Source organism: Bos mutus, chromosome 4 (assembly GCF_027580195.1).
Source record: "Bos mutus isolate GX-2022 chromosome 4, NWIPB_WYAK_1.1, whole genome shotgun sequence".
NCBI classification, from domain to species: domain Eukaryota; kingdom Metazoa; phylum Chordata; class Mammalia; order Artiodactyla; family Bovidae; genus Bos; species Bos mutus.
The window spans coordinates 86,995,387-87,008,448 of record NC_091620.1 but is presented as its reverse complement, the minus strand read 5'-3'; the positions used below and the strand labels follow the sequence as shown (position 1 = coordinate 87,008,448).

At 38.2% G+C, this 13,062-nt stretch overlaps 1 protein-coding gene across 2 annotated transcripts in view; it reads right to left on the bottom strand.

The window, feature by feature from the left end:
* Nucleotides 1–13,062, bottom strand: part of TOMM7 (translocase of outer mitochondrial membrane 7) — a 207,085-nt gene that overhangs the window by 187,803 nt on the left and 6,220 nt on the right. Inside the window, exon 3 of one of the 2 annotated variants that reach the window (XM_005901250.3) lies at nt 11,885–12,117. The exons of the other annotated variant lie outside the window; for it this stretch is intronic. Within the exon in view, the coding sequence (XP_005901312.1) occupies nt 12,102–12,117 (16 nt within the window). The 3' untranslated portion in view covers nt 11,885–12,101. Of the gene's footprint in view, nt 1–11,884; nt 12,118–13,062 lie in introns of those variants that run through there. 2 annotated transcript variants of the gene reach the window in all.

The window sequence follows — 13,062 nt, the reverse complement described above, 5'->3', positions numbered from 1 at the left end:
GATCCCAAACTTTCAGATGAGTCACCAAAAAAGATCATGCTCTAGGTATAAAGGCTACACCCTGGGAGAAAGGTCAAAACTGAAATAAACCAACCATAATAATCTAAATCCAATCCTCATCAGAATGAAGGTGATTTGCCAGTAACTTGACAGCTAGAACAAAACTCTAGTCAGTCCTAAAAAGAAAATCAATCCTCAGTATTTATTGGAAGGACTGATGCTAAAGCTGAAAGCTTCGATACTCTGGCCACCTCATCCCAAGAGCCGACTCACTGGAAAAGACCCTGATGCTGGGAAAGATAGAAAGCAGGAGAAGGAGATGACAGAGGATGAGATGGTTGGATGGCATCACTGACTCAATGGACATGAGTTTGAGCAAGCTCCAGGAGATGGTGAAGGACAGGGAAGCCTGGCATGCTGCAGTCCATGGGGTCACAGTCAGACACAACTGAGCGACTGAACAAGAAGAATAAAATTCAACACTTTTTAGAAGATAATACAATCTAGAGCTTCTACAAATACTATCCACAATATCTAGCTTATGTTAAAAAAACAAAAAAACACAGCCAGTTGGAAAATGAGCTTATTCGGGAAGAGCAGAAGAATTGCAGCTCAGAACATGCAAAACTACAGGGTGCACCACAGGCAAGTCTGTAGGGAAAGGTGGGCCTTTACTAGGCTTTTAGGAAAAACTAGTGAGGGCTGTGGAAGTTCTTTATTGGCTGTAGGCAGTGGACAGCTTGTTGTTGATGGGTCAGAAGGAATTCTTTCTTCCAACTGGGGTCTGTAAGCTGTGGGGAGTGATATGTGGGTGAGAGCTTCCCCCTTCAAGTCTTCCTGATTCCATTTTAAATGAGGTTTCCTTTATTTTCACACATGAAATAAAAAATTACCAGGGGAAAAGAATCAAGGTAAAGAGACTAACAGCCAAGCGTTAGAGTGATGAGATGCTCCAGATACTGAAGTTAGCAGAAATGACTTCAAAATAACTATAATTAACATGTAAAGTAAAACAGAAATTGAAGATAACAAGAGGGAGTACATCAACAGAGAACTGGAATCTTTATTTTTAAAGAAATCAAGTTGACATCTAATAATGAAAAGTTCAATATCAGAAACTAATAATTTATCAGCACAATAGAAAACACAAATTAATGAATTTGAAGACAGATCAATAAAATAAATCCCCACTGACTCATGGAAAGAGAAAAAAAAATAGAAGAAAATGAGTCATCTAAAATCTTTTTGGAAAGATACTCTGTTATTTACCTTTTTCTTCTCCTTTACCCTAAACAAATTATTTTTCTAATAAGGGAAACAGCTGGATAAGAGTGAGATTTAACTAAAACTTACCTGGTAATAAACATCTACATAATAAAATTAGACAGTCTCCGACTTAACAATGGTTCAACTTGAGTTTTTGACATTATAATGGTGTGAAAGCGAGACACCTTCAGTGGAAACCATATCTAGCCAGAATTTTGATTTTTTCTTGGGCTAGTGAAATGTGGTACAATGTTCTCGTCATGCTGGACAACAAGGGAGCCTCAGCTCCCAGCCACCTGATAGTGACAACAAACAACTAATACACTTACAACCATTCCATACCCACACAACTGTTCTGGTTTTCACTTTCAATACCATACTCAACAAATTACATCAGATATTCAACACTTTGTGTTAGATGATTTTTGTCCAACCGTAAGTGTTCTGAACACATTTAAGGCAGGCTAGGCTAAGCTATGACGCTTGGTAGGTTAGGCGTATTAAATGCATTTTTTTTCTTATTTTCAACTTACAATGGGTGTATTAGGATGTTGAAGACAGTCCATAACTAAGAATTAGGTTTAAAATTAAGCGGAAGAATGTCTGGACAATTTAAATCTCCTCCTTTCAAAGCCTCCACCCTCTCCATATCCAGAGTCCAGAAGCCAAACCACTGCACTCTTCTTCAAGTTCAGGACCCCTACTGGACTGACCACTCTCCCAAAATTTGGTCTCAGACCCTCCATCAAAAAGGTGCTCACCTGTATGGATGAGTCCCTTTGCTGTCCATCTGAAACTATCAAAAACATAATCAGCTAACTCCAATACAAAATAAAAAGTTAAAAAAAATTTTTTTTAAGGTGCTCACCCTGTGTCTCAGTCCCTCAAAGTCTGGACACTGAGCAAATGGATATGCAAATTAACATAATGCAATTCAACTGTTAGCCCTTACAGATTACCATTCAACATGATATGGAAATACAATACATAATGCAGAGAAGCAAATTACTGAGGTTCGAAATTGGTACTCTAAGACATACAAGTGAAGAATAGTGGTGTTTTAAAATAGAGACTTTATTTTAAATAACAGTAATGAGGAAGGGAAAGATGAAAATAAAAATGACAATAGTTCCACTATTTGCTCTAATTGCATGTAAGTTGATCCACGGGCCACTTAAACAACTCATCAATATGAGAAATAATGTAAATGCATAATCTTAGGTATTTTATTTACTTTCCTTCAATCTATTACTTAAAGACCCAAAAAAGCAAAAGAAAAAAATTAAATTTTGGAGAATGGTCCTGTTAAAAGATACTCAGCATTAAATATATCACAGAGGAGGGAGTTCTTCAAGACAGTAAACACATACTATTACAAAACTTTTTTCCTCACATCAGAGCAGTATCTGCTTCTTGCATATACATCTCATTAAAAATGCATCCAATAGTGAATCTATAGAAACTTCTCAGATCCTTGGTCCTGAGTTGTATGAACACAGGGCAAGTTAGACTCCAGGAAACTGGAGAACAGAGCTGAGCAGAAATTCAGAGGTTACACAGAAATGGATTTTGGGTAGGCAATTAACATTCTATGCATTTCTACTTCTTCAGTTCAGTTCAGTTCAGTCGCTCAGTCGTGTCCGATTCTTTGCGACCCCATGAATCGCAGCACACCAGGCCTCCCTGTCCATTACCAACTCCCAGAGTTCACTCAGACTCACGTCCATCAAGTCAGTGATGCCATCCAGCCGTCTCATCCTCTGTCGTCCCCTCCTCCTCCTGCCCCCAATCCCTCCCAGCATCAGAGTCTTTTCCAGAGTCAACTCTTCACATGAGGTGGCCAAAGTACTGGAGTTTCAGCTTTAGCGTCATTCCTTCCAAAGAAATCCCAGGGCTGATCTCCTTCAGAATGGACTGGTTGGATCTCCTTGCAGTCCAAGGGACTCTCAAGAGTCTTCTCCAACAACACAGTTCAAAAGCATCAATTCTTCGGCGCTCAGCTTTCTTCACAGTCCAACTCTCACATCCATACATGACCACAGGAAAAACCATAGCCTTGACTAGACGTACCTTTGTTGGCAAAGTAACGTCTCTGCTTTTGAATATGCTGTCTAGGTTGGTCATAACTTTTCTTCCAAGGAGTAAGCGTCTTTTAATTTCATGGCTGCAGTCACCATCTGCAGTGATTTTGGAGCCCCCAAAAATAAAGTCTGACACTGTTTCCACTGTTTCCCCATCTATTTGCCATGAAGTGATGGGACCAGAGGCCATGATCTTCGTTTTCTGAATGTTGAGCTTTAAGCCAACTTTTTCACTCTCCTCTTTCTACTTCTTAGCTTACCAAATATTGAGACCTCACTATGTACCATGTACTAGTCCAGGTGTTAGGGATATAACACCAAACAAATCAACCAGGCCCTTGCCCTTATGGTAAGAAAGTCAGGAAAATGGGGAGGATTGGGAGGGAGCAGGAACAGAGAGGGAGAATTAACAAGCATTTGCTGAGGTCCAAAGGCAAGAGAGGGTATGACTCCAAGGAACGAATGTGATCCTTTCGGGATTTGTTACAAAAACCTCTTCTTGTTTCATTTCACCTTCTATGTCTCCAGTTGATCCTAACTATTTTAGGTAAGATCTACTTGATCTTATCTCCTCCCTGGAACCTGAAGTCAGGGTAGTAATAAAATCATTAAGAGAAGTTGTGGTGAAGTTAAATGAGAAGCCATTTTAGTTATTAATTACAAATGGAATAAAATATAAAATGTAAACCAAAATATACCAAAACATAAAGATATGGTATATATACATATAAACAAACACAAAGACACACACACACACACAGTGGAACACTACTCAACCATAAAAAAAGAAATCTTGCCATCTGCAGCAACATGGACAGACTTGGAGGGCATTATTCTAAGTGAAATAAGTCAGAGAAAGACAAATACAGTATGATATCACTTATATGTGGACTCTAAAAAATACAGCAAAATAGTGAATGTAACCAAAAAAATGCAGACTCACAGACAGAGTGAACAATCTAGTGGTTGCCTGTTGAGGGAAGGGGTAATTCAGGGGTTGAGACTTGGAAGTACAAATTGTTGACTACAAGGATGTTACAATACATAGTATATAACAGCAATATTCTGTAAAAACTATAAATGCAATATAACCTTTTAAAGTTGTATAAAAATAATATTTTTAATTAAAAAGTAAAAATGATGTTTCCTAACAAATAAGAATCAAAAAACATATACCAAGGAAACCTTAGGAAAATATTTTTTTCCAACCTCAAGAGAGAAAAAGACTTTGTGAGTATGAAATAATACCCAAATGGCATTTTTATAAGTCAATGATCTAATTAATGTAATTCAAAACTTCTACATGGCAAGGATGGTCATTAAGCTAAATCAAATGACAAATGAAAACTTGAGAGAAAATATCTACAACTAATATCACAGATAAAACATCCCTAAAATATAAAGTGCCTGTAAATCAGTATGGAAAAGATCAATACTCCAACAGAAAAATGGGCTAAAGGAAACATAAATGATTCTTTAAAATATGAAAAGGTGCTTACCTCACTCATTTAAAAAAAAAAATGCTAACATAAAGAACAATACCTTATCTGTTTAGAAAGACCAGAAAATTTGATAATACATGAGTCAATGAAAGTGTGAGCAAACAGGGTCTCTTCATTAGTCACAGAGACCTGCTAGACTCCTAAGAGTATACCACTCAATCATTCCTCGGGCATGGCCTTTAACCTTATGGTCAGCTGTAATCCAGTGATTTCAGATCCAAGAAACAAACTTCCCTTTTACGGAGACTTCCCAGAAGTACCACACAACACTTCTGCTTCTATCTCAATTATCAGATTGTTAGTCAGAGTTACACCTAACTGCCAAGAAGTATGGGAGCCTTTTAGATTGATTGCAACAAGCAGCTACATATCACAATTTGAGAAACAGAAAATGAATTTTTGATTCTCTGACATGTCCACTTTTGCTGACCAAATATTCATATATACTAATTCTCAAGCCTCATCTAGATATTGCAACCAAGTTATAGGTCGGGAATTCTGGGAAATGTGCACCTCCCACCTGGACTGAAGTGCCCTCCAGGGGCCAGCAACCTAAGAGCTTAAAGACAAGTTAACCACCCCCAACTTATCCAATATACAAAGGCAGAATAGGCGCAAGAAAATAGCATTAAAATTGCCATTCAAAAAAAGGAGAGAGGAAAACCTAGTGGTCACTGGACTGTAGCAATATAGGATCATATGGGGGCAGAAACAGACTTCCCTTCCTGGCAGTATCTGGGGCTTTCAGTTCTACTTCCACGGAAACCCTGGGACCTCTAATTTTGCTCTCTAGGAGCTTCTTTCTTGTTCATAGTCTCCTCCTCAGTAGACATTAGGGAACATGAGGGAGTTGCTGACATTTCTTAGCTCACTTCCTGTTAGTGGCAGTTTTTTTTTTCCCAGAAAAAAATGTATTTCTTCCTCTGTCTCCATGCCCTTTTCCTTATCTTCTGGACTCTGCTTGATGTAACAGAATGTGTTGCAGGACCTTTTATTCATCATCCCAGTTTTGAGTAAACTTCTAAGACTGTCATTGCTGTTTCTCAGACATGTCCGACTCTTCGTGGGTCACCCCATGGTCTATACACACATCTCTGCTTCTTACAGGAAAGAAAGAGAACGTCAATTCAAACTTCCCTATACAGTTTCTTGGAGAAGGTAATGGCACCCCACTCCAGTACTCTTGCCTGGAAAATCCCATGGATGGAGGAGCCTGGTAGGCTACCCGTCCATGGGGTTGATAAGAATCGGACACGACTGAGCGACTTCACTTTCACGCATTAGAGAAGGAAACGGCAACCCACTCCAGTGTTCTTGCCTGGAGAACCCCAGGGACGGCGGAGCCTGGTGGGCTGCTGTCTATGGGGTCGCACAGAGTCGGACACGACTGAAGGGACTTAACAGCAGCAGCAGCATACAGTTTCTAGATCAACCTTAAAAAAGTTTATCATTTAATTCAAAAGCATTTGCTGAGCACCTACCATGTGTGAAACACTAAGGATCCCAGGTTCAAGGAGATCCTGGGCCCCACCTTGGCATGGTGGTTACAGGGTATACAAAACTGGCAGCACTCACCAAACTGTACACTTATGATATGCTCGTTTTATTGTATGTAAAATATCTCAATAGAAACATAGGCTATTCAAGGAAAGATAACAAAAATAAACATTTAGTTTACTACAGCTGGCATAATAATTTCAAGTAAATTACATTTGTGATGTGAATTTGACTACTCTATGTCCTATTGTGAATACAGCCCTGGATACTGGATGAAGTAGATGGGCCCTCTTTATGGAACTTGGAATGTTAATATTTTGTAGTTGCTGTAAATGTCTATTATACCATTTCATTAGTTGTATAAATTACTTTTAATGGTGGCACATATCAATAACAACATCATAAGCTTTTAGTTAGCAGACATGGGTTCAAAAACAAGTTTTTTCTGTGATTTGGGGAAAATGACCCAAACCTGTTTCATCTGTAAAATGGAGTTAATGTCCTACTTCATAGCATTGTTGTGGTGACTAAATGAAAAAAGTGCAAAGTCATAGTAAACGTTCCCTCTCTCATATTATCTCCCCGCAACATCTTTTGATGTCATCTTTCATGAAGGCTTTTTTACCAATTATGAATAACACAGAATAATACTGGCCCTTTATAATGATTTGTAAGTTTCCAGTTCTCAAAGCATTTTACACTTAACACATATAATGTTATTCACCCATTCATTCTTATCGAACATCTACTACATGTCAGGACCTGTGCTAGCCTCTAAAAATACATAAAAATATCCTGTGTTTATGTAGTTTGCATTTTCGAAGTGAGATAAGACTATACACATACATATATAGAAAATCAGGTGGATAAAATTTCTTTGAAGACAAGGTAAAAGGTGAGAATGGGCCAACGAGACATGCAGGTGGCCACATGAAGAAACTCAATATCACTACTTAACAGGGAGATGTAAATCAAAACTACATACAATGAAGGTATCAACTCACACCAGTCAGAATGGCCAACATCTATAAACAATAAATGCTGGAGAGGGTGTGGAGAAAAGGGATGCCTCCTACACTGTTGATGGGAATGTAAACTGGCATAGCTACTATGGAGAACAGTATGGAGGTTCCTTATGTAATAAAAATAGAGCTAAATATGATCCAGTACTCTCACTCCTGAGCATAGATCTGAAAAAAATAAAAACTCTAATTCAAAAAGATACACACACCCCAAGGTTCACAGCAGCACTATTTACACTAGCCAAGATAGGGAAGCAACCTAACTGTCCACTGGCAGATGAATGGGCACGTACACACACGAATACCATTCAGCCATAAAAAAATGAAATACCATTTGCAGCAATGTGAGTGGAACCAGAGATTATCATACTAATAATCAGAATCAAAGTCAAATATCATGATATCACTTACTCATAGAATCAAAAAAATGATATATATTATTTACAAAACAGAAAGACTTACATAGAAAATAAACTTACGGTCACCAAAGAGGGACAAATTAGGAGTTTGGTATTAATAGATACACACTACTATATAAAATAGATAAACAAAGACATACTACATAGCACAGATAACTATATTCAATATCTTATATCCTATAATGGAGAAGAATCATGTGTGTGTGTGTGTGTGTGTATGAACACTGAATCACTTTGTGGTACACCTGAAACTAACACTTTAATTATTAATATTAATATTGTAAATCAACTATACTTCAATTTTTAAAAAATAAAATTTAAAAAAGACAGTGAGTGACAAGACTGGTGTGGAGCTTGCCATTTTACATAAGGATCAGAGAAGTTGTCTCTATCAAAATGGCATTTGGGCAGAGAATAGAATAAAGCCACACACATGGAAATCTAGGAAACAGAATTCTAGGAGAGAGAATAGCTAACTCAAATTCCAAAGTGAGAACATGCCTGGCCTTTTTGAAGGACAAGAAATCAAAATAGCAAGAGTGCAAGTGAACATGAAGAATCCTAGGTGAGTAACAGATCAAAGGCTCAGTCGTGTCCAACTCTTTGCGACCCCGTGGACTGTAGGCTACCAGGCTCCTGCGTACATGGGATTTCCCAGGCAAGAATACTGGAGTGGGTTGCCATTTCCTTCTCCAGGGGATCTTCCCGACCCAGGGATCGAACTCCGGGTTCGTCTCCGGGTTCGTCTGCAGGCAGACGCTTTAACCTCTAAGCCACCAGGGAAGCCCCAGGAAAAAGAATTCCAGGAGAATAGCTAACTCATATTCCAAAGTGAGAACATGCCTGGCCTTTTTGAAGGACAAGAAATCAAAATAGCAAGAGTGCAAGTGAACATGAAGGATCCTAGGTGAGTAACAGATCAAAGGCACATAAAACCAGCTGTTTCGTAGTCACAGAAAGGATTTGGGCATTTATTCTCAGTGAGACAGGAAACCACTGGAGAGTTTTGATCAGGATGTGATGTGATCTTACTTTTAAAAGGATCACTCTGGATATGATAGGGAAGACTTTAATGCCTATTGGGAAGCAAGAAGGTTACTGCAAGCCTAGGACAGTATTCACAAATCTGAGTTGTACAGTCATGACAGGGCTTTTTAAAATACAGATTGATCGCACAAACATGTTCACATGTTCATTTGAGATGTTCACAAATGCTCATAGCAGCTTTATTCATAATAGTTAAAAATTGGGAACAACTCAAATGTCCTCTACATATATCCACACCATGGACTACTTGGCAATAAAAAGGAATAAACTGAATAAACACAAAACCTCAACCCATCTACAAAGAATTACAGTGAGTGGAAAAAAGCCAATCCCAAAAGGTTACTTACTGTATAATTCCATTTATGTAACTTTCTTACATACAAAAATGAAATGAGAAAAACCATAGAAATGGACAATAGATTACTAGTTGCCAAGGGTGTGAGGGAGGGAGGTTAGCTATTAAAAAGGTAACCTGAGGGATGCCTGTGGTAATGGAAAGGTTCTGACTGTATCAACATCAATATCTTGAAATCATAGTCTTACAAGATGCTACCACTTGAGGAAACTAGGTAAGGCGTACAGGGATCTTTCTATATGGGTTCTTACACTGTATTGAATTCTACATCTCAGATAACAAGTTTAATTTAAAACAATGCTGCTGCTGCTGCTGCTGCTGCTAAGTTGCTTCAGTCGTGTCCGACTCTGTGCAACCCCATAGACAGCAGCCCAACAGGCTCCCCTGTCCCTGGGATTCTCCAGGGAAGAACACTGGAGTGGGTTGCCATTTCCTTCTCCAACGCATGAAAGTGAGAAGTGAAAGTGAAGTCGCTCACTCGTGTCCGACTCCTAGCGACCCCATGGACTGCTAATTAAAACACACAGATCATGGGAGGTCATCCCATTTCTGATCCAGGAAGAGCTGAAAATGTGCTTTGCTAACAAGCTTCTATGACTAGGATTACTAGTCTAGGATCAGCTATGCCAACCAGAGTAGGAAACAGCTACTCACTCAAGTATTCTTGTGGTTTAGGGACTAACGCCGGAGAAGGCAATGGCACCCCACTCCAGTACTCTTGCCTGGAAAATCCCATGGACGGAGGAGCCGGTGGGCTGCAGTCCATGGGGTCGCTAAGAGTCGGACATGATTGAGCAACTTCACTTTCACTTTTCACTTTCATGCATTGGAGAAGGAAATGGCAACCCACTCCAGTGTTCTTGCCTGGAGAATCCCAGGGATGGGGGAGCCTGTTGGGCTGCTGTCTATGGGGTTGCACAGAGTCGGACACGACTGAAGCGACTTAGCAGCAGCAGCAGCAGGGACTAACGCATTGAGACAAATATTATCCCTATTTTGTGGAAGAAACTCCAGTCTAAAGAGTAAGTGATTTCTCTATGAAGGGCAGTAGGAACTAAGTAGCAGGACCAGGACTCAAATCAGGTCCTGTCAGCTCAGGGTTTGTCTAAGCAAAATTAAGGTCAGAAATAATCTATTGCACAGCAAAAATTTAACACACCATTGCAACTATATTCCAACTTTTAAAATTTTTTAAAAATAATAAAAAGAAACCATATTTGTAAGGACTCTCTAGTGTTTAACACAGAACAGACTCATGTTTGCTCAACAGGACTGCACTGTCCTAAAATCTAAAGTTCAATAAAATGTAGGAGCTTAATTATAAACATTTCACAAACCTTCAGAAATAAACTTTAAAGTGTAGACTTAGTCTCAGTTCTTATCCTGTGCCTTGAACAAATGCTTAAATTCTGTTCCTTAGCTTCATCAGATATGAGAACTAGGAACTAGTCCCTTTCTCCTTAATTCCCAATTTCTTACTTCAAAAATATTTGCGGGCTTTATAAACAGCTACAAGTTAGCTCCTAAAGTACAAAACCACTTATGTTTCTTATCCATGTAAGTATTTTATCAAATGGGGCACTTGCCATAGCTTTATTTTCTCAAGTTCTAGAAAGTCTGAGTGAAAAAGAAAAATGTGTACCAAAATACTAACAAAAATTCACTGACAACCCATTTAGTAGAAAGAATGGGGGTGTAGAAGGCGGCAGCCACAATTGTAAGCAATTCTAGGGGATTTAAAAGCTAGTCAGAGCTCTTAGCAAAAGCATACGTGCTCAGATTCATGAAATATTAAAGCAATTACATTAAGTACATACCAGAAATGATTTCCCTGCAGTTAGCTCTCAAGAATTCCACTTTAAAATTCCCTCATGCAGTAAGTTTCCAAAATAGTCCACATCTCCATGGCAAAGATAACAAAACTTGAGAAAATAGGTTTAAATCACCAAGAGGGCTTTACATTAGAAATAAGGAGGAAATTTCTGATAATGATTGCTCCAGTTACCTGAGATTACATTCATGATCCTTCTCTGACCCAGACGTTTAAAACATTCAATCCAATGTGTCATCTCTTGTTTCAAGCCTACTTTCCTGTAATTACAATTCCCCAAAATAAATAAATAGATCTATTTTGTTAGAATTACAGAAGCTAAGTTTAAGAAAAAGGGAGGTGAGGGGTGCCTTCAAATACAGATAAAGTCCCAGGAAACCACAACACAGAACTGAACTAGTTCCCATAAACGCCTTTATCAGAAAATAGGAAGTACTACCGTTCTGCGTAGCTCTCCATGGGCTCCTGCTCAGCCACCTCCAGCTTCCTAGTGAGGGAAATCTTAAGACTCACATTTAACTCAAAATCAGACATATAAGCCTCCAATGCCATTCTCATGCCCTGCCAACACAGCCAAAGAATCCTATTTCATCAGAACGTCATCCCTGGAAGTTAGGGCCCAGTATGTCACAGAGAGCTCTCTCTCCTTTTACTATCTCAGAACATCTCAAAAGGAGTTATTAATTCACTGCAAAGGGAAACTAGAATCCATTTGTTAAGTGAACGGACATGAATTAACTTGGAAATGTGCTTCTTTTTCAAAGTATCATCTAGACACATAGATCCCTGTTTTGAAAAAGTACCAAATGGCTAAATTTTTACCTGACAGTCCTATTAGGTTCAATTCAAAAAGGACTCAAGACATAACATTGTTAAAAACATTTATTTTAATACAGTCTATCATAAATAAGTCAGTAGAGGTTCCACTCTGCAACAGATGCATCTGAGAAGTAAGAGCCCTGTGCCATCCAACTGGTGACCGTCTGAACGATGTCCCATCTCTTATCCCAGCCAGAGAGCACACCTTCCATGTTGTTCCTCTGCATTGACTGCTTCCAAAACCAGATGACCAAACAGTCCTTTATCCCCAAAGTAAGCTAAAATGTTTGTGAAGAGGAGAAACAAATTAAACCCCAAAGTAAAAACTTCTCAAACACAGCTTAAGAACTAGAAGATTTTATACATTTATGCTCACGTTTACTCAACCACCAAATTCAGAATTAGCAGAAGCATCAATCTCACTGAGTAAAAAAATCAGAGACCTATTTAAAGAAATACAATTTTATTACTTTTAATTGTAGTTACCTATTATAAACAAAAAGGAAAACATATATTGAGGTCAATCAAAAGAGTGACATGAAGGATTGATGAAACCAGAAAATAAAGGTATATCCTTGTTAGATACAGGAAGGAGACAAGATGTGTTTTATTTCTCAGCCCTGTTGATTAAAAATGTAGTTTCTAGTAAGTCAACTTAAATAAAATTGCATTACGAAATGACAATAGAGCATTCTGTTAAGTTTGTATTTAGAAAGTATTTTCCTTTTGTGTATAAAGCAAACCAACATGCACTTATTTTCAATTTTCAAAAGTGTATTAAAATCTCCCATTAAATCCCAAGTATATTTGCATACAGTTAAGATATGAAAACAAAATATTCATTTATCAAGGTCTCTTCCTCATTGGTAATGAGCATCTAAGATAAACAGAAAAGAAAATCTTCCTTGGTCTTATACAGATAATGGGAACAATCATTCTCCCAGTTAGTTAATATTCATGCATTTTGCCTAAATAATGTTTTGCCCCTTATTCACTAAATACTGCATTTTGAATAAGGCATTTACATCAAACAACCTAATACACAGAACCATCCTGTGTGAAAGAGGATGGACACCAATGAATGGGGACCTAATTCCAAGGAATCCAACAACTTAACAAGGAAAATACACCAGTAAATCTTGAACTACATTATTTTCATAAATACTATATAAATCAATTTATATATAAACAATAAACTTTATATTCCTGAGTTTTACATTAAT